At 40.2% G+C, this 19,093-nt stretch overlaps 1 protein-coding gene across 1 annotated transcript; it reads left to right on the top strand.

Moving 5' to 3' along the window:
• Positions 1 to 1,003: 1,003 nt before the first annotated feature.
• Positions 1,004 to 16,423, top strand: LOC310634258 (keratin, type II cytoskeletal 6A-like). The gene is made up of 9 exons (XM_083352463.1): positions 1,004 to 1,597; positions 2,836 to 3,050; positions 6,427 to 6,487; positions 6,605 to 6,700; positions 8,317 to 8,481; positions 11,176 to 11,301; positions 13,563 to 13,783; positions 14,946 to 14,977; positions 15,121 to 16,423. Exons 1-9 carry the CDS (start codon positions 1,058 to 1,060, stop codon positions 15,423 to 15,425), a joined length of 1,761 nt encoding a protein of 586 aa, XP_083208589.1. The 5' UTR covers positions 1,004 to 1,057; the 3' UTR covers positions 15,426 to 16,423.
• The last annotated feature ends 2,670 nt before the right edge of the window (positions 16,424 to 19,093 follow it).

The following is a 19,093-nucleotide window of genomic DNA, read 5'->3' as shown; positions in this document are numbered from 1 at the left end:
ATCTAAAGGCTTTTCTTACCCTAAATTGCAGCATTCCCAAAGAAAAGTAACTTCGGGACTTGCTTGTTCTACTGGGTTCAGAAGATCTTTATCATGTAGCTCAGGCACCTAGGGCCACCAACAAAGGATACACATGAAGTATTGTGCAAAGGTCACTAGCGATGTGCCTAAAGTATGCTATTAGAGGAGCAGATGCAGGCTTTAAGACTGTAGTCCTGAAAAAGCACATAGGGGGGTAATGCCACCCACCCCCAAAAATCCCTATAAAATGAAATGCAATCTAGTAAATGGGGCTTCAGGGAATAAAGAACTGAGCTGCGACCTGCTTAACTATGAAATTCCTTACTATTGACCACCCTCAGTGTCAAAACATACGCACTGTATGCAGATTGTCTGTGGTCCAATCCACTGAATGTGCACAACAAAGACTTTAGCTCCAGGGACCTGGTGCAGCTCACAAAGGACCCACATATGGATCCAAGTAAAGTTAATTTACTGTAGGCTGTCTGGTCCACCTCACAAGTTTGCTCACAACTCCCAACACACTAAAGACCCTAGACAGCTCCTGACAGATTGAAAATATATATATACATATATGACATATTTTTTGTAATGATCAGAATTAGAGCTGCTTTCCTTACATCTGACTAAGACAATTGAGTAGCCAGAGTGAAAATATGCAGACTTGTGATTATTATTATGCTCTCCTTTTATTTGCTTTTTTGCTAATGAAACAGTTGCCTAAACATTAAAAAAGGGAAAAATGTTGATCCCTTCAAGATCTTTCTCTCTCACCCACAAGCTCTTACACCAGTAGTGAAGTGTTGTGTTGACTGGAGTAGGCGTGTCACAGAAGACAAGTTGCTGCAAGGCACATCAAGCATTTGAGTATCCAATTGTCTCAAATTCTGTGCCCGGTTCTTTCCCAAACAGATAAAAGGGGAGGTTTCCTGCTCCTTTATATCAGAGAGGTTCTGCCTTCTTCTTTCTCTGCTTTCTCTGCAGTGCTGCTTATCATCCAAAACTTTCTTCATCTTCTCTCTCCAAGCAAACCAACATGAGTCGTGTTTCCTATCGAGCATCTTCTGGAGGAGCTAGCAGAGGCTTTACCTCCGGCTCTGCAATTGTTGGTGGTGGTGGTGGGAGAACTGGTTTCAGCTCCTACTCTGTCTCTCGAGTTGGAGGAGCAAGAGGTGGAGGGGGTAGCAGCTATGGACTTGGTGGATTTGGCAGCCGAAGCCTGCACAACATGGGTGGAAGCAAACGAATTGCCTATAGTACCGTTTCTGGAGGTCTAAGATCTGGTTATGGTGGAGGATATGGCATGGGTGGAGGAGCTGGTTTTGGTTATGGTATGGGTGCAGGTGGAGCTGGCTATGGCATGGGTGGAGGCCCTGGGGGTTTTCTGGTAGGTGGACCAGGTTTTGTAAGAGGTGGTCCAGTTTGCCCCCCTGGTGGCATCCAAGAAGTGACCATCAACCAGCACCTCTTGCAACCTCTCAACCTTGAGATTGACCCAGAGATTCAGCGAGTGCGTTCTCATGAACGAGAACAGATCAAGACACTCAACAACAAATTTGCCTCCTTTATTGACAAGGTAAGAGGGGGTGATTTTACTTGACCTTTGGGACCTCTAAATTTGAAGCAATCCTTCTTAAACTTAAGTCACCAATCCAATGGCTGTTTATCAGTTATCTTTAGGTGTTCTCTTATAAGGTCACATCTGATATAAGCAAATGAGCAAACAACAGACAATTATTTCTAATATTGTCCAAAGTCATTGCAACCATTATATTGTTCAGTTAACTTTTTTATTCTGAGGATGAATGGTCATGTAAAATAACTGAATGGTTCTAGCCCAAGATCTGCTGCAAAAGTAAGGCCCCAGTTATAGACAGTTTAAACTTCTTAGTTTCAGTAATGCCATTCTTAAATATTACAGTTGTAAGAATAAAGCAGTTATTTCCTCTGTTTTTCTGGATTTGTGTACTTAGTTTGTATCCTTTATAGAGTCCACAAATACTAACCCTGACTGAGGCCAATTTATAAAAAAAAATCTTTTAAAAATAGGTGATACAGATATGGTAAGCACTGAGGCCAAGAAAGGATGCTTCATATATTCACTGCAGATAACACAAGTAATTCATAACCCAATTATAATACCGTTATTAATCCAGATTGGCATTGTTTAGGAGAGGAGCATGACAACATGTAACATCCTATCATTGCTTTGGGTGTTGCAATCTCTTTATACATATTGGGGGCTCTCCGCACACTATAGAGTGTGTGTGATTTCACTGAAGCTGGAGACTAGGTTATGGAGAATGAAAATATAATTGCTAAATGATCATTTTGAAAAGTATATATTTTTCGTGTCACTTGGAACAGCAGCTCCGTTTCCTGCTAGCTTTCACAGTCCCCTCTTTGGCCCCCATTTTTTTTCTCTTTTTCAGCCTCCATTGCTATTCTTTGTCTCTCCTGAGTTGCTGTCTTCGATTTGTTCTCTTCTTTGATTTGTTCTGTACATGGTTGACACCATCTAGAGATGCAGAACTTTGCAGGGCTACATAAGAGACGTAATGGTTTTCTGCTCCAAGGTGCTTCCAACCTACCTAGCGAGAAGGGACAAGAGAGAGAATAAGCGGGTGGAGAGGGGAGGAGAAGCCATTCGGGTTTTGTTTTAACTGGAGCAAGGGCCAAAATGTCAACCAAAAGACTTTCAGAAACAAATGGAGGGTGTATCCATTCATCTGTTTTCTGGAGGAGTTCTCCCCACTGAAGTATTACTTTCCTTACATGCCTCATTTTCATCTCCTTGTCTGTTCCGTCTTGCAGGTCCGATTCTTGGAGCAGCAAAACAAAGTCCTTGAGACCAAATGGGAGCTCTTACAACGGCAGGGGACTCAAGTTCAGCAACGCAACCTTGAGCCTCTTTTTGAGAACTATGTTGCCAACCTCCGGAAAAGGCTTGACTATCTAGTAAATGAACGGGGAAGACTGGACATGGAACTGAGGAATATGCAAGACATGGTGGAGGACTTCAAGAACAAGTAAGTAGCTTCCAATTCTATTCCATTCTGTCTAACATATTGAAAGGGTTGAAACTGGCCAGGTGGGGACCAGAGCTGCTTAGACTAGACCAGGGGTCAGCAACCTGAAACAGTAAAAGAGCCACTCAGAACCAGTTCCCTCGCAAAAGAAAAAACTGGGAGCCACAAAAAAAGTGTGCGCATGCGCATACATGTGCGCATGCGCAGAACAGGGTTTGACTGAAGAGTGGAGCCAAGGCGAGATATGCACCTACCCTGCATATTTGAATTGATTGGTTGAACATTTTTAGTCCCACTTTTTTTTTTGGACTGCACATGGCAGAGGACTAGGAGACAGCTGAAAGAGCCGCATGCGGCTCCGGAGCCGCAGGTTGCAGACCTGTGGACTAGACTGAACCGTTATGTAATCACTGAGCAGAATCTCCATTTCTCAAGGCCTGGGAAACAATGGCCAAAATTCCATTGACTCAAAAAAGCAGGACTAAAACAACAGGTCTAAAGCAGACTTTGGTTTCTATGTTCTGTCTGATTTCTAGGTAAAGCAGTTTATGTAGCATATTTGCAAAGTTTCCACTGAAAGCAAAATTCCTGATTGTCTGGAGGTCCAAGACTTATTGCAGTATCTGGTGTGAAGTTTTAGCTTACGTGTACATAAAAGATTGATATTTCTTGCTGAATATACAGCCCCATCCCATACAATTCATTCCAAAAGACCTTACCGCCAGATACAGTAAATGCAAAGAAAATTGCTTAGATCTGATACTAATTATCTGACTGCATAGAATAATAAGTATTCTTTGTTCACCTCAAACCATCCAACGAGCAGTATGAACTTATTCTACTGGGAAGAATCCTATGCATTTGCACTGTATTCCTATCATAAAACCTGGAGTTTGGGTTTAAGATGTATGGCATCTTTTTTTTAATAAAATAATGAACTGAAATGAAATCAGATAGCCAGATGGCAAACAACACTCATCCTTTCCTTTTCTAAAAGATTTGAGAATTTTGTTTCACCTGCCTGATTTGAACCAAATACATGTTCCAAGGCAGGTGCTTTCCCAATCCACATTATTAACATATTTATTCAGATTGATAAATCCTTACATGGAGCTGTAAATCTTATCCATGAACTTCACGCCTAACCAAATTATTTATGTTCTTAAAAATCTAGGAAAGCTTTGAAGGACTAAATTTTGGCTGTGAACATTAGTGAACATTAAGTCAGAATGAGGTCAAAAAACACTAACTACTTCACAAGGATGCATTAGTGTTCTAAATAGCTAACAGAAGTAGAAAAATGACAAAATAGATTCTGCTCAGTAGTTTGCAATCCTATACCAAATCTTAATTTCTCCATACACCCACTTAATCACCCAGCCTTCTTTTCTGTGTAGTTCAAATTAATTTAGCTTTGGAAAGCCACATGCTCAAAGGCAAAACAGATTAGGGCTATGGTCTGGCACCAAACAGTTCAGAATTAATTTGCTAATTGCAAAACCCTCCCATCCTTCTTTTTGTTCATTCCAGCCCCACCTTTCCCCCTGCATAGTTTGATTTGACCTTATCTTATTATGTTTCACAAAGGGATGCCTGCAATGTGCACGCTTATCTTGCCAAATCCTCACAAAAGAATTGCAAATTAAAGTATGCACCGCTATGAATTAGATTCTTCATTTAGACTTTTGCATAATTGTTGTATGTCTTTATAACAGTCTTTTTTATGGCCTTTAAGGTCATTCTACAAACTATGTGCCAACTAGCTAACTGGGGTGAATATTCAGCGAGGAAATTCAGCCTATCTGATGAGAATGTTGAATATGACGTATTTCCCCTCCAAACTTGTGGGTTTTAAATTCATGTCAGCTGTTCTTTTTTGAAATTAAGTCAAATTAAGTCAATTAAGTGTGACATTATATATATATATATATATATATATATATATATATATATATATATATATATATATGTGTGTGTGTGTGTGTGTGTGTGTGTGTGTGTGTGTGTGTGTATGTGTATGTGTATGTGTATGTGTATGTGTATGTGTATGTGTATATATATATATATATATATATATATATATATATATATATATATATATATATATAAAAGGTAAAGGTTCCCCCCCACACATGCATGCTAGTCGTTTCCAACTCTAGGGGCCGGTGCTCATCTCCGTTTCAAAGCCGAAGAGCCAGCGCTTGTCCAAGGACGTCTCCGTGGTCATGTGGCCGGCATGACTAGACACCAAAGGCGCACGGAACGCTGTTACCTTCCCACCGTAGTGGTCCCTATTTTTCTACTTGCATTTTTATGTGCTTTCGAACTGCTAGGTTGGCAGAAGCTGGGACGAGTAACAGGCGCACACTCTGTTACGCGGCATTCGGGATTCGACCCGCCAAACTGCCGATCACCCAAATATGTGAACCTATATCAAGTACACTATCAGAAAAGCATTCGCAACATATTGCTTCAAACCACCAAAATTACTGAGCCAAGCCATAAGCATCAAAACTGGGGCAAGCAATTGAATGCTTAAGGGCAAACTACACTACCACTGTGTCTCAATATTAGAGTAGCCATAGTAAATATGATTCTATCTATAAAATGCTTGGAATTGTAGTGTACGTCAGAGGTCCCCAAGCCCCGGTCCACGGACCAATACCAGGCCACGCCATGCCAGCAACCAGTCCACACAAACAAGCAAAGCCCCATCCGCAGGATGCAGGCAGCACACAAAACCATGCACCCTCTGGTCTGTGGAAAAACCCCTTTCTAAAGAATCGGTCCCTGGTGCTCAAAAAGTTGGGGACCTCTGGTGTAGGTTACATATTGATATTTTTCCAAATCTGTCCACCAAACTACATTTTAGGGTTCCCATTGGAAGAAGGAATGTTAAAACAATTAAAAGCTGCAGTGAAGACTTGACCTTTAAATGTGGTATTCAATTTCAAGTCAAAGATGGTGTTTTAAAATTGCCCTTGTGTTTTAAAACTACATCGAAATTAAAGACTGTGCCAAATTAATGGGTCAGTGATGTGCTTTTTGAAGTGATGTGCTTCTCTCACTAACTATGATGGGAAAAAATATATATCTGAAATTCTTTGTGCTAGCCTATGAAAATTATGCTTCTGAAAACTATATCACACATGAAGCAGCTGGATGAATTCCAAGGATTGATATTCCCAGAAGAAAATGGGTTCCCTTTCAAGGGAATAATTCATTTGCCAGTTGCTATAGACTATGAAGATTTCTAGAATCCACTTATAAGAGGTGAATTTAGCTGTCTCATATATAATCTGTCTGAAGTAATGCTCAGTTCTCATATTGCAACCTATGCATATTGCTAATATAATTCATTCATCTTGTCTAATAGATACGAAGACGAAATTAACAAACGAACAAGTGCAGAAAATGAATTCGTAGTGCTCAAGAAGGTAATTGATTTGTCTGCAGTATTGGTTTCTCAATGAGAAAGAATGTTTGAATGTGTAAAACTGAGCAAGTTTGCTTTCTGCTGAAAATGTAGCAGACTTTTCTTATATTTTGTGCAGGATGTGGATGGTGCCTACATGAACAAGATTGAACTTGGTAGCAAATCAGACTCACTGAATGATGAAATTGAGTTCTTGAAAGCACTGTTTGAATTGGTAAGTTTCCTTAATGATCAAATATTCTAAATGTAAAGTTAAAATGAGTTCTAGGTCTATATTCAGTCAGAGCACTAGAGAATTTAGTTCTTAATGTAAACCTAAGCTTAAACCTAAGAAAAAGCCTAAGTAAATCTAAATCTAAATCTAAATCTAGATCTAAATCATCTACATCTGGCTAAAGACAGAATCTTTCCAAGATCTATTAATTGGAAGCATTTGGAATTGAATGTAGCATTTAATATGCGTAAGGCATGAACTATGGTACCGGCAGAGATCATGGGCTATATTATCTATCATCCCTTTAATTAATTCTCTTATATTTCTATTTGCCATTAAGTGGGCTATAAATATTTGAAAGAAGAATTTAAAAAATGCTATTGAAAACAACAAAAAAACCATGTTATTTTTATTAACAGAAATACCTGCTCCCTTTCTGTACCAATAAACAATATTTTTAAAAATATTTTTATTCCTGCCTTATTCTTTTTATAAGAAACTCAAGGTGGCGTGCATACCTAATAACCCTTCTTCTCCTATTTTCCTCACAACATTCCTGTGAAGTGGGTTGAGCTGTGAGAGAGTGAAAGACCCAAAGTCATCCAGCCGTTTTTGATGCCTAAAATGGGATTAGAACACTTGGTTTCTAGCTTGATATCTTAACCACTAGACCAAACTGAATGTATTAAAAAAATTTACTTTTTAAATTCTCCAATTTGAAATCTCTCATTATGGACTTTTCTACCCCTGACCACCTCAACTTACCCAGTGAAAATAGTTATTTATTAGCACATCAACTTAATGCAGCAGAAAGATATCAGTATAAAAAAGCAAAATCTTGTCCTTAAGAAAAAAAATAAGGAGGGGGAAACTATATAGTACTATTTTTTAGCAATGCTAAAAGAATGAGGAATTGGAATCCCTAAGATGATTATAGCAGACTGATTTGTCAAAGCTTGTTGTGTATGTTTCCTAACGTTCCTCTGCAGGAAATATTAGATCATTTTTTTTCCTTTGGAGAGGATATATTTCCGAAGGTATCTTCCCTTCACCAGTTTCCACCTGCATGGTTATGTGTTTGAAGAGCTGACTAAATGTTTAGGCAAGCAGAGACTTAACGACATCAATTATCACATTTTTTTGCAATATAGACTCAATTTCCTCCAGCTATTACTGGATCAAGACAGAAGTATATTTAAATAAGTAACCTCCACACTGCAGGGCGGTCTAGTCTGGACTTGATGCTAGCAAGCTATGGAAAAATATCCACCCACTTCCTTGGCAGCTTTTCCAAGTGAAATTAATCACTTTGATTTGGAAACATTTATGAGTTATGGAACATATTTTGCCTGAGCTTGGATTCCAGTTATTGTGAATAACACCTTCTTTCAATAAAATTCCTAACTCTGACAAAAGGCATTAGTAAGAAAACGAAAGGGCTGCTACCAATTGGAATATAAATTGAAACGCTTCAAACAGAATTGAATTAGGATTTCTGAAATTTCTCTAGCACTGTTAGATACTAATCCATTTTTCTATAACTGCTTCAGTATGGCCAAACTACCTTTGCCCGGGTGTCCAGGTGACCCAGTTTTTGTTTTAATTTTTTTTTGCAGGAATTATCTCAACTACAGCAGCAAATATCAGATACCTCTGTCGTAGTGTCCATGGACAACAACAGAAGCCTGGATTTGAACAGCATAATTGCTGAGGTCAAGGCGCAGTATGAAGATATTGCCAATAGAAGCCGGACTGAGGCCGAATCATGGTATCAAAGCAAGGTGAGAAGCTAGATGACAGACATGTCAAACACAAGGCCCGGGGGCCAGATCTGGCCCGCGAAGTGGTTTCATGTGGCCCCCGAAGCCATCCTGGAAACAGCGAGGGAACGGTCCCTACTGCCTTGGCCCTGGCCCAGAGACCCTCCTTCTGCCAGAGACCCCCAGATCTGTCCCACTCCTGCCCTGGCACCCATAGGCACCCTTGATGCCAATGATGTAGAGCTGGCCATGCCCACCCAGTAGGCCATACGCACTCTAGCCACGCCTACCCAGTAGGCCACGTCCACCCTGGCCATACCCACCCGGCTCCCCGAGGGCAACCACAATGCTGATGCGGCCCTCAATGAAATTGAGTTTGACACCCCTGAGCTAGAATAATAAATTCATTAAAGGCCCAGAGCAACTTTTCATAATCAGGCCACTTCCAGATTGGTTGGACTATAGTTCCCAGAATTTCCTGCACTAGAGGGCAGCGGGTTGTATATGTGTTGTCTTCCCATGCTTGACCAAATTATGCCAGTATCAATTGTGCCAAGCCCTGTTCGGCCTTAGGGCCAACAAGTGGCACTGTCCTTCCAGGTTTAATGGGGAATGAGAAGGAAAGACAGTGATGCACTGTCCTGGGATTTCCTACTGGTGGGAGAAGCAGCCATCAATCACCCTCCAAAAGATGTGGTGGCTCAGGATAAGGTGAGCATAGGCAGGTGCCTCAGGTGAAGGTTTTAGTTCCCTTTTGAATTGCTTGAGGAACAAGTCACAGGCACACACCTGTGAGTTGGGATAGGCCATTTCTGTTTTCCCCAAGTCCTTATGCAGGAAAAGAGGAGAGGAGAGGAGACTCTGTCTAAAAATGACTGTACTGGCAGGTTGCAGGCCTGGAGAGACCTGGGTGAAATAGAGAGAGCTGTTTGCTCCAATGCTCCAAAGTTCTTCACCATCTCTCTTTTGGGCCTGGGACTTATGAGCTGGATGCAGAGGATGGGTCCCAAAAGTAGAGCAGGGAGAGACACTCCCCCTGGCCTCCCTGCTTTTCCCCATCTGTTGCACAGCTTACCTGTCACAGATATGAAGGACAAGTATATGATAAAGCAGCAGGCAGGTGAGAGGTCTGCTCCCTCCTCCTTCATCCTGTCTTTGTGACTTGTCCATCAGGCTAACACTGGACATAAGTTTAGTATTCTCTCTCTCTCTTTCTTACACACACACACACACACACACACACTGGGGGGAGGGGGAACTCTCGACATAAAGAATGGCAAAGCAAAATCCTACCATTACTTTGGCTCCTTTTCTGATATATATATATGTGTGTGTGTGTGTGTGTGTGTGTGTGTGTGTGTGTGTGTGTGTATGTATGTATGTATGTATATATATATATATATATATATATATATATATATATATATATATATATATATATATATATTTTTAACAAGCATTTAACACACACACACACACACACACATATACTGTATATATATGTGTAAATTTTTAGATTGCTAACAAAGAATTAAAGGGAGACTGATATGCATTTCAAACTTATTTGTTTTCATCAGTCAGCCATACCCTTCTGAAATTCGAACCTGGGCTGATTGCACATTAGGCAGTTGTTTTACCTAGCAAGGTAATCTAAATAGTTAACAAGCATTTAACACTGTATATACTGTATATACTGCATATATTGTATATACTGTATATACTGTATATATATATATATTATTTATTATTTTATTTTATTATATTTATATACCGCCCTTTCCCGAAGGACTCAGGGTGGTTTACAGGGTGATTAAAACAAAGAATACAAAAGTTAAAAACAGTTTAAAAAATTATATCCGTCCCTGAACAAATATATATATACTGTATATATATATATACTGTATATATATATATATACTGTGTATATATATATACTGTGTATATATAGATATGTGTGTGTGTGTGTGTGTGTGTTTATCATTTATAACTATGTCACTATCTAGAGTAACTCTGGGCAGCTTACAATAACATAAATGCATAAATATAAAAGCATAAAAGTGTTAAAATTAACAATAATTAAATAAAAGGTTAAAAACCAAGAACAGGGATGGTACAGACATGCTCTTTTGTCTCTCATTCACTCAGCTACCTCTAGCATAGTATGCCCCCATTGGGCCTTCAAGCCATCAGGCAGAGCCAGGTTTTAAGGCCCTTCCAAGAAGGCCAGAAGGGTGCAGACAGATCTCACCTCTGGTGGGAAGATGGTCAAGAGTGCAGGAATTTTGAATTTGAATTTTATTGAATTTATATACCGCCCTTTCCCGTAGGACTCAGGGCGGTTTACAGGGTATATAAAACATCAATACAAAAATTAAGAACAATTTAAAAAGATTAAACTAAATCCCTGAAAAAATATAAAACCCCAGTTAAAACCCCAATTATCCATGACCGAGAAGACTCTTCTCCTTCACCTTGCTAGCCAAACGTCTCTGGCTGATGGGGTCTGAGGAAGGCCAAGAATGTGTTCTCGAACTGCAGGCTTCAGGCCTCAGCCTGTGATGCTGACCCTAGTAGCTTCATTTCCTCAACCTACAAAGAGTCCCTTGATACAACTTTTGCCCCCTCATAATTAAATGTCTTCCCCAGCTTCTGTGCTGGGTGCCATTTTCCATCTCCTTTGTTTTGATGACACCTTTATTTATTTCTGAATGTCAGTATGAAGAACTACAAGTGTCTGCTGGGCGCCATGGTGATGACCTTCGCAACACAAAGACAGAAATTTCTGAGCTTAATCGGATGATCCAGAGACTGCGAAGTGAAATCGATGCCTTGAAGAAACAGGTGATATTTTAATGGATCTTGTTGTGTAGCTTGTAGAATGGACTAAAGAATAGGTGCCCTTTGCTTTGCCAGAGCAGATTTTTACCACTGAAATGTGTTTATAAGGGGTGACTCAACAGTCTTCCAAGTACTAATTTAAAACATTCTTTGCATACAGAAAAGAAATACACTAGGGCTGTGGTGATGAACCTATAACACGCATGCCACAGGTGGCATGCAGAGCCCTCTCTGTGGGCACGTGCACTGTTGCCCCAGTCCTAGGCCTTCAGCTGGGTTTTATAAAACCTTTTCGCTTTAGGCCTCCACCGCTGTGTGCAAAAAAACCCCAAAGCATTCAATCAATAAATTTCAACTAGCGGGGAAAAAAAGATCTCACAAAGTTGGATTTGATTGATTGAACTTTTTAGTCCCACCCAGTCTGCCATGACCACCGCAGCCACGACCACCCAACACCATGCCCACCCAATGGGCCATGCCCACCCAGCACCCAATGATACATAAGTGGGTTTGGGGTTGCAGTTTGGGCACTCAATCTCTAAAAGGTTCGCCATCACTGCACTAGGGAGAAAACTACTTTGAATTATTTTTCAAGATACATCGTGAGTTTTTTCATGAGGAAGCACTCCTGAAGAAGTATATTCCCCCCCCCCAAAAAAAAGGAAGGGAGGGAGGGAGGGAGGGTGGGCAAGAATAAAGTAAGGGAGATTGGAGAGAAGGCAAACATTGAAAAACGAGATAGTTGTTAAGACTAGCAACAGTTAAATATATTATCTGAAATTCAAGCAGTTGCCATTTCTTGTTACCATTAACTGAAATTAATTGATTTGAATGCCAGTTATCACTAACCAGAAATGATGGTCATTCAGCATTCAAATGAAATAGATAAATAAAAATTATGGACTGTGGTTAAACACTGTGCAGTACCAGAAATAAATAGGAGGCATGTGAGGTGCCACTATACACAGCAAAGACTATGTCTGTGGAGATTCCTTGAAAACGTTTCACTTCTCATCCAAGAAGTTTTTTCAGTTCATGAACTGAAGAAGCTTCTTGGAAGAGAAGCGAAACATTTTTAAGGAAAAAACAAGTCCAGTTGCCTTTTGAAAAAGTACCCTTGGGACACCAAAGACTAGCACACTCAAAATTTCTTCTTTTTAAACACTACATTATTCTAATCATAACCACATTTTAGTGTTTCTTCTACTCTGTGGGATCTTGCTAGTAAATCCACAGATAGTACATCTCTCATTGTACAAATGTTGCAAGATATCCCCACAAGTTGAACAAGTTGCGGTTAGTTGCTTTGCAATAGCTCTTAGGCATTGCAAATTAAATCAGGAATCACCTCCTTCATCTTACTACAGCATAGACAAGCAGGCAGACAGGCAGGTTATTATATAAATTGTTCCACACCCTAATGTGTTCTAAAGGAAGGTAACCAAGCAACTACAGTGAGCCAGCTTTTCCATATTATTAAAATATTTTTGTTCTCTTATCATTAGTCTATAAAAAAATCAATGACAGATCAGCAGTTTCAACCGTTTCTTTTGGTATTATTCCATTTATGTCTATCTGGAGGAATTAAATACTTTTGCTCAGAGCCTGATAAATTACAGAAACTCTGTAAATAAATATATAAATTATCATGCAGTTGTTGAGAATTAGTGCTAACTAATTTGCAAGTGAAGCTTTATAGAATTCTTCTCAGTTCCATTGCATGGGACAGATCCGCTGTCACAATAGCTGAGTTTGTATATTCTTCTTTGCTATAATTGTTTAACTATAGTTTTAAGCCGTAATTGTCTGAATGTGCACATTATGCTAAGGCATAAACGGATTGTAACTAAAATGGTTTTAGATTACACAACACACTGAGTCAAAAATGAACAATCAAAGTCTGGCTTTCACAAAACCTTATAAATAGCTTGTTTCCATTCTTGGAGAAAACCTGAGCTAATGGAGTCACTTAGCCCCTTTTATGGAAATATTATTGCAGCTTTGATTCATTGACCCACAAACATTTGATTTAGAGGGAGATGTGTACTCAGCACCTATGTATTTTATATACTAATATTGGTAGTATACAATTGTTTCGTTGCCCAGAAATATGTTTTGTCTTTAAGAAGAGATTTTTCAGGTTTTCTCTGATTACAGGCTGGGAGAGATATTCTTCCTGAATTATCCAAAGAGAATCCATTGTAACAGTTTTCACATGAATGGCCTCCAATAATAACACTAATAATTGTTATACCCATTCCCAGTGTGCCCACCTTCAGTCAGCCATTGCGGAGGCTGAAGATCGTGGTGAACTTGCCCTCAAAGATGCTAAGCAAAAGCTGAATGAACTTGAGGAATGTTTACAGAAAACCAAACAAGAACTAGCCCGGCAACTCAAGGAGTATCAGGAGCTCATGAATGTCAAGCTGGCCCTCGACATTGAGATTGCCACTTACAGGAAGCTGCTAGAAGGAGAAGAAGTCAGGTCAGTTGGGGGGGGAGGGAAATCGCAGCACTAAATATAATCAGTGGTGGGATTCAAATATGTGAACAACCGGTTCTCTATGTGGATGCTGCTTCCAGAAGTCCATTTGGGGCCTGGGCAACAAAAAATTAGCTACCGGTTCTGCCGAACTGGTGCAAACTGGCTGAATCCCACCACCGAACATAATGCTTTTAACTAATTGCTAAACCCATAGCTTGCCTCCCGTTTTTCATTAACCTTCCTTTTCACTTTCTTCCAATAAAAAAGAGCACTCCCATGGATACTTCATCTGAACAGCTTGCACCTTGAAATGAAACTGGAAAAGCCCTTTTTAAAAGTTCCTGATGGCCTTAAAAAAGTCTTCTTTTTGTTAAAAAAAAATCTTGCTTGTAAATAGAAAGATTAAACTGATCTGAGCTGAATGCTGTTTTTCTACATTTGTCTCACTGATTGGAGGATGATGGAACTGCATGTTTCCATAATATTAAGATCATTTTTTTTTCTTCAAAAGAGAGACACATTGCTGTGGTTCATTTTTTAAATTTGATTTGCAAGGCCCACAGAGCACAAATCTGGTGGCATTTTTGAGCCCATCCTTTTCAGGTATCCAACATCCAAATAGCCAAATATTCTCAATCATCCAAGTCATGGTTGTCTCAAAGGGGCTTTTTCCAAAAGGCAACTGGACTCTCTTGTTGTTTTCTCCTTGACAACATTTTGCTTCCCATCCAAGAAGTTTCTTCAGTTCAATTCAGTTCACTTCAGAACAGAAGAAGCTTCTCGGATGAGAAGCGAAATGATTTCAAAGACAAAAACCAAGAAAGTCCAGTTGCCTTTTGGAAAAAGCACCTTTGGGAAATGCATTAAAAGTTTCATATCATCCATGGCTAGCCACAGTGACATAAACAAAAAAGATACATATGTGATGACCTCACAGTGCAAATTCCACCTTGCTACACTTCTGCCCCAATATGTGACGGCAGTCTGTCAATTGTGACATTTGTGCTGTGATATTATGATGCATGTTTCATCACTTGCCCCTAACCCTGTAGACACATGTTGAGTTCATATTTCTGTCATCGCAATACTTCTTTTTATATTAAAATGTAGTCATCTTACTGTAAGTTGAAGCATTAACTCCAATTATTATATTGCTTTTTAGGCTGCAAGAAGGCGTTGGAAATGTGAGCTATTGTAAGTATCATCGCCATTTATACGTTTGTGTGTCTGTGTGTGTGCTTTTTTTTTTAAAGGGACCCCGACATGAGTTTTCCCTTTAGAAATCACAGAAGCAACTTAACTTTCTCCCCACCCCCACCCCCACCCCTGTTTTCCAGCTGTAATCAGCAATACTACTACCAGCGGATATGGTAGTGGAAGTGGCCTTGCTTTGGGAGGAGGATTCGGTGGAGGAAGCACCGGCGGACTCGGAGGAGGATTCGGAGTTGGAATCGGTGGTGGTGGCGGCTATGGCATTAGCTCTGGCAGCAACTATGGAGGAAGTGGCTTTGGTTCAGGGTTCAGCAGCGGAGGTGGGAGCAGTTTCAGTACTGGAGGAGGTCGCCATTCCTCAGGGGGAGGAGGAGGTTCCAGTGTAAAAATCGTATCAAAAACCAGTACAAGCAGGAAAAGTGCCTATTAAAGTCGGGCCTCCTCCTGAATGACAATTTGCATGACCATGCTCATCATGCCTGATGTGTAAATAATGCAAAGGGAAAAAATGCGCTTTTCCTCTCTGACACATTCACCTTTTCCATAAAGGTCTAGCTCTAACATTAATCTGGATATTTGCATCCAAATCCAACACACTTGATCTGTTCCTCTATTGGAATTTGATCTGTCATGGCTTATAGAAGGAAATGCAACCACATTAAGTGAACCGTTGGTACAATCGTTTAAAGAAGGGTCTCAGATCAAGAGAGTCTCTTTGTAGATCAGTGAGTGGGTGGTGAGCATATATAAAAAAGAACGTCTATAGTATACCATTTGAACATTACTGCTACAATTAGAGCATCAGCCATTCAATGAACAGTAGAAATCTAATGGGGGCAAATCTTGTGCTAAACATTTCTCTAACAAAACCTGTTTCTGCAACCTAGCCATGTTCAACTGCCTCAGTATTTGTATTTTGCGCAAGAGGCATTCCAGTTTGCCAGTTATTGTAGTCCCAATTATGTGCAAAATAAATTGATTTCAGAGAAGAAAACATGGAGAAAACCAATAATTTTAAACACCTTCTTAGTTTCTTTGATATAATGTGTTATAAAAAAGTTATAATGAGGGTTTCCAGACTGGCAAACCTCATGGACTTGTCTCATTCCAAACAACATTTCTGAACTCTTCTTCTTGTTGAGCATATTCTTTGGGTTTTCAGATGGGGTCAGTATGAAGCTGCAAACTATTTTAACCATGTACTGTTCTACAGTAAATTAGCTTTGAGACACAAATGATCTGTTCCCTTGCAATGTTATGTTTCCACACACAGTTATAATACTCGTTCTCATTCTTTCTCTCTTTGTCACAAGACCTCTTTTCTTCCTTTCTTTACTGTGAAAGCAATATTGGAAAAGGTGATTGTTACTGCTGCTGCTATTGTATGAATTGTAATGCTTGATCCTATGCAAGTCTGCATGATAAATAAAGAGCAATTTTAATTTTTGAATGTGCTGTTTTCTTGTCATCTTTTCCCCCGTGAAAATCAAGATAGTTCCTGATCTGCTAGAGGTATTTCCATACCATATTTATCTTTTAAAAATAATCAAGCCTTCCCTTTTAGTATACCTGATTTGGGCCAACCCTATATTCCAAAGATAGCAAGCAATAAAGTCTAATTTCTTCCAGAATGGTGCTGTAAGCTTCATTATCTCTGCCCCTTCCAAATCTCTGACTCAAAAGGTTTTTGTTTTTCCCCCCAAAATTCTTAACGGGGATGCACTCATGCGAAATGTGATTTGAAAGGAGTGCTACAGGTATCAGACAAACAGAGTACCTCTCTATTATTCCTTAAGGAACTCATCCTTTTCTCAGGGCACAAACCTCACAAAAGATAATGATTCTTGAAGTGGTGGATTCATTAAAGGTGCAAGCCTTTTTTTTTCAAAATACCAAGGAAGTCTGAATAACAGAATAACAGAGTTAAAAGGGACCTTGGAGATCTTCTAGTCCAACCTTCTGCTCAAGCAGAAGGGCCTATACCAGGGGTAGGCAACCTCAGCTCTTTTATGACTCACGTACTTCAATTCCCAGAATTCCTGAGCCAGCTTGGCTGGCTCAGGAATTCTAGGAGTTGATGTCCATGAGTCATAAAAGAGCCGAGGTTGCCTACCCCTGGCCTATACCATTCCAGACAAGTGGCTCTCCAGTCTCAAAAGCCTCCAGTGATGGAGCACCCACAACTTCTGAAGGCAAGCTTTTCCATTGATTAATTGTTCTCGCTGTTAGGAAATTTCTCCTTAGTTCTAGGTTGCTTCTCTCCTTGATTAATTTTGATCCATTATTTTTTCTTGCCTTATTTGGAAAATAGGTTGACACCCTCTTCTTTGGGGCAGCCCCTCAGATATTGGAATACTGCTATGATGTCACCCCTAGTTCTTCTTTTCACTAGACTAGACACATGCAATTCCTGCAATCATTTTTCATATATTTTTTAGCCTCCAGCCCCCTTAATCATCTTTGTTGCTCTTTTCTGCACTCTTTCCAGAGTCTCAACTGTAAGCAGTATTCTAAGCGTGGTCTTACTAAGGCTCTATAAAGTGGTACTAATACTTCACAACATCTTGATTCTGTCCCTCTGTTAGTGAAACCTAGGCTTGCATTGGTATTTTGATGGGTGTTGTATGCTGCTGGCTCACATTTAAGTGATTGTCCACTAGGAACAAAGTCGAGCTGAAAAAAGTCAGGCTAATTTAATTGAGAGCTGCTGTGCTTATATGAGATCTGAAGCATTTCTAAATTGTTTTCAAAACATGCCCTGCTCCCATCTTTACTGTGCTTGTGAAGGTATTTGAGTTACTATATTTGTGGGAATGACTTAAGGGTGCTTAAATAGGACAATGGCAAAATTAAGTAATTCTTTATTTAAAATACAGGATGTGCTTTTAATAGCTTCTATTATGAGGGATTTGGCGGGTCGAATCCCGAGTGCCGCGTAACAGAGTGAGCGCCTGTTACTCGTCCCAGCTTCTGCCAACCTAGCAGTTCGAAAGCACGTAAAAATGCAAGTAGAAAAATAGGGACCACTACGGTGGGAAGGTAACAGCGTTCCGTGCGCCTTTGGCGTCTAGTCATGCCGGCCACATGACCACGGAGACGTCCTCGGACAAGCGCTGGCTCTTCGGCTTTGAAACGGAGATGAGCACCGGCCCCTAGAGTCGGAAACGACTAGCACGCATGTGCGGGGGAACCTTTACCTTTACCTTTACCTTATGAGGGATTACGCACAGGTTCTGTCACTGTAGGTTTATTCTACAAAATTACACTTGCTCGATTTTTCCTTGTTTAACTATCATGCTCTTATTATCCTAGGATGTTGTCCTTTCTAGTCTCCTGCATATCTCCTTAAGGCTCTATTTTCAGTATGAACGGCCGTTGAATAGAATTAGGATTAGTTTTTTCTTGTGTGAAAACTAGGAAACAGTATTAAGATCTCCACTGATATGAAGAAATGAAAGCCAATGTGGTACAATAATTAAGGTGCTGTATTAGAAGTGGGGACGCGGTGGCTCAGTGGGTTAGGACGCTGAGCTTGTCGATCAGAAGCTCGGCAGTTTGGCGGGTCGAATCCCGAGTGCCGCGTAACAGAGTGAGCGCCTGTTACTTGTCCCAGCTTCTGCCAACCTAGCAGTTCGAAAGCACGTAAAAATGCAAGTAGAAAAATGGGGAACGCTCCGGTGGGAAGGTAACAGCGTTCCGTGCGCCTTTGGTGTCTAGTCATGCCGGCCACATGACCACGGAGATGTTCTCGGACAAGCGCTGGCTCTTCGGCTTTGAAACGGAGATGAGCACCGGCCCCTAGAGTCGGAAACGACTAGCACGCATGTGCGGGGGAACCTTTACCTTTACCTTTATTAGAAGTGGAGATGTAGGTTCTAGACTCCTTCCATAAGAATGGAAGCCAGCAGGGTGATTTTTGGCCAGCCACTCCTAGTGACAAGATGACTAATAGATATATACACATGCATATACATATACCAACCTATACGCCATCATATCATGCACTGATACCTTCATTCTTTTTTACTGAGTGCAATCTAACTACCAGCAGATCCTGCCAACATGCAAGTCAAACACGAAAAAAACCACAATATTAAT

The sequence above is a fragment of the Vipera ursinii genome (assembly GCF_947247035.1).
Source record: "Vipera ursinii genome assembly, chromosome: 2".
Lineage (NCBI taxonomy): Eukaryota > Metazoa > Chordata > Lepidosauria > Squamata > Viperidae > Vipera > Vipera ursinii.
The sequence above is the reverse complement of the archived record's forward strand: the minus strand, read 5'-3'. Positions and strand labels throughout refer to the sequence as shown.

Coding starts and splice junctions, on each gene's coding strand:
- LOC310634258 (XM_083352463.1), top strand. CDS start 1,058: ATGAGTCGTGTTTCCTATCGAGCATCTTCTGGAGGAGCTAGCAGAGGC. Junction 6,488..6,604: donor AATTCGTAGTGCTCAAGAAG/GTAATTGATTTG, acceptor TATTTTGTGCAG/GATGTGGATGGTGCCTACAT. Junction 8,482..11,175: donor AATCATGGTATCAAAGCAAG/GTGAGAAGCTAG, acceptor TCTGAATGTCAG/TATGAAGAACTACAAGTGTC.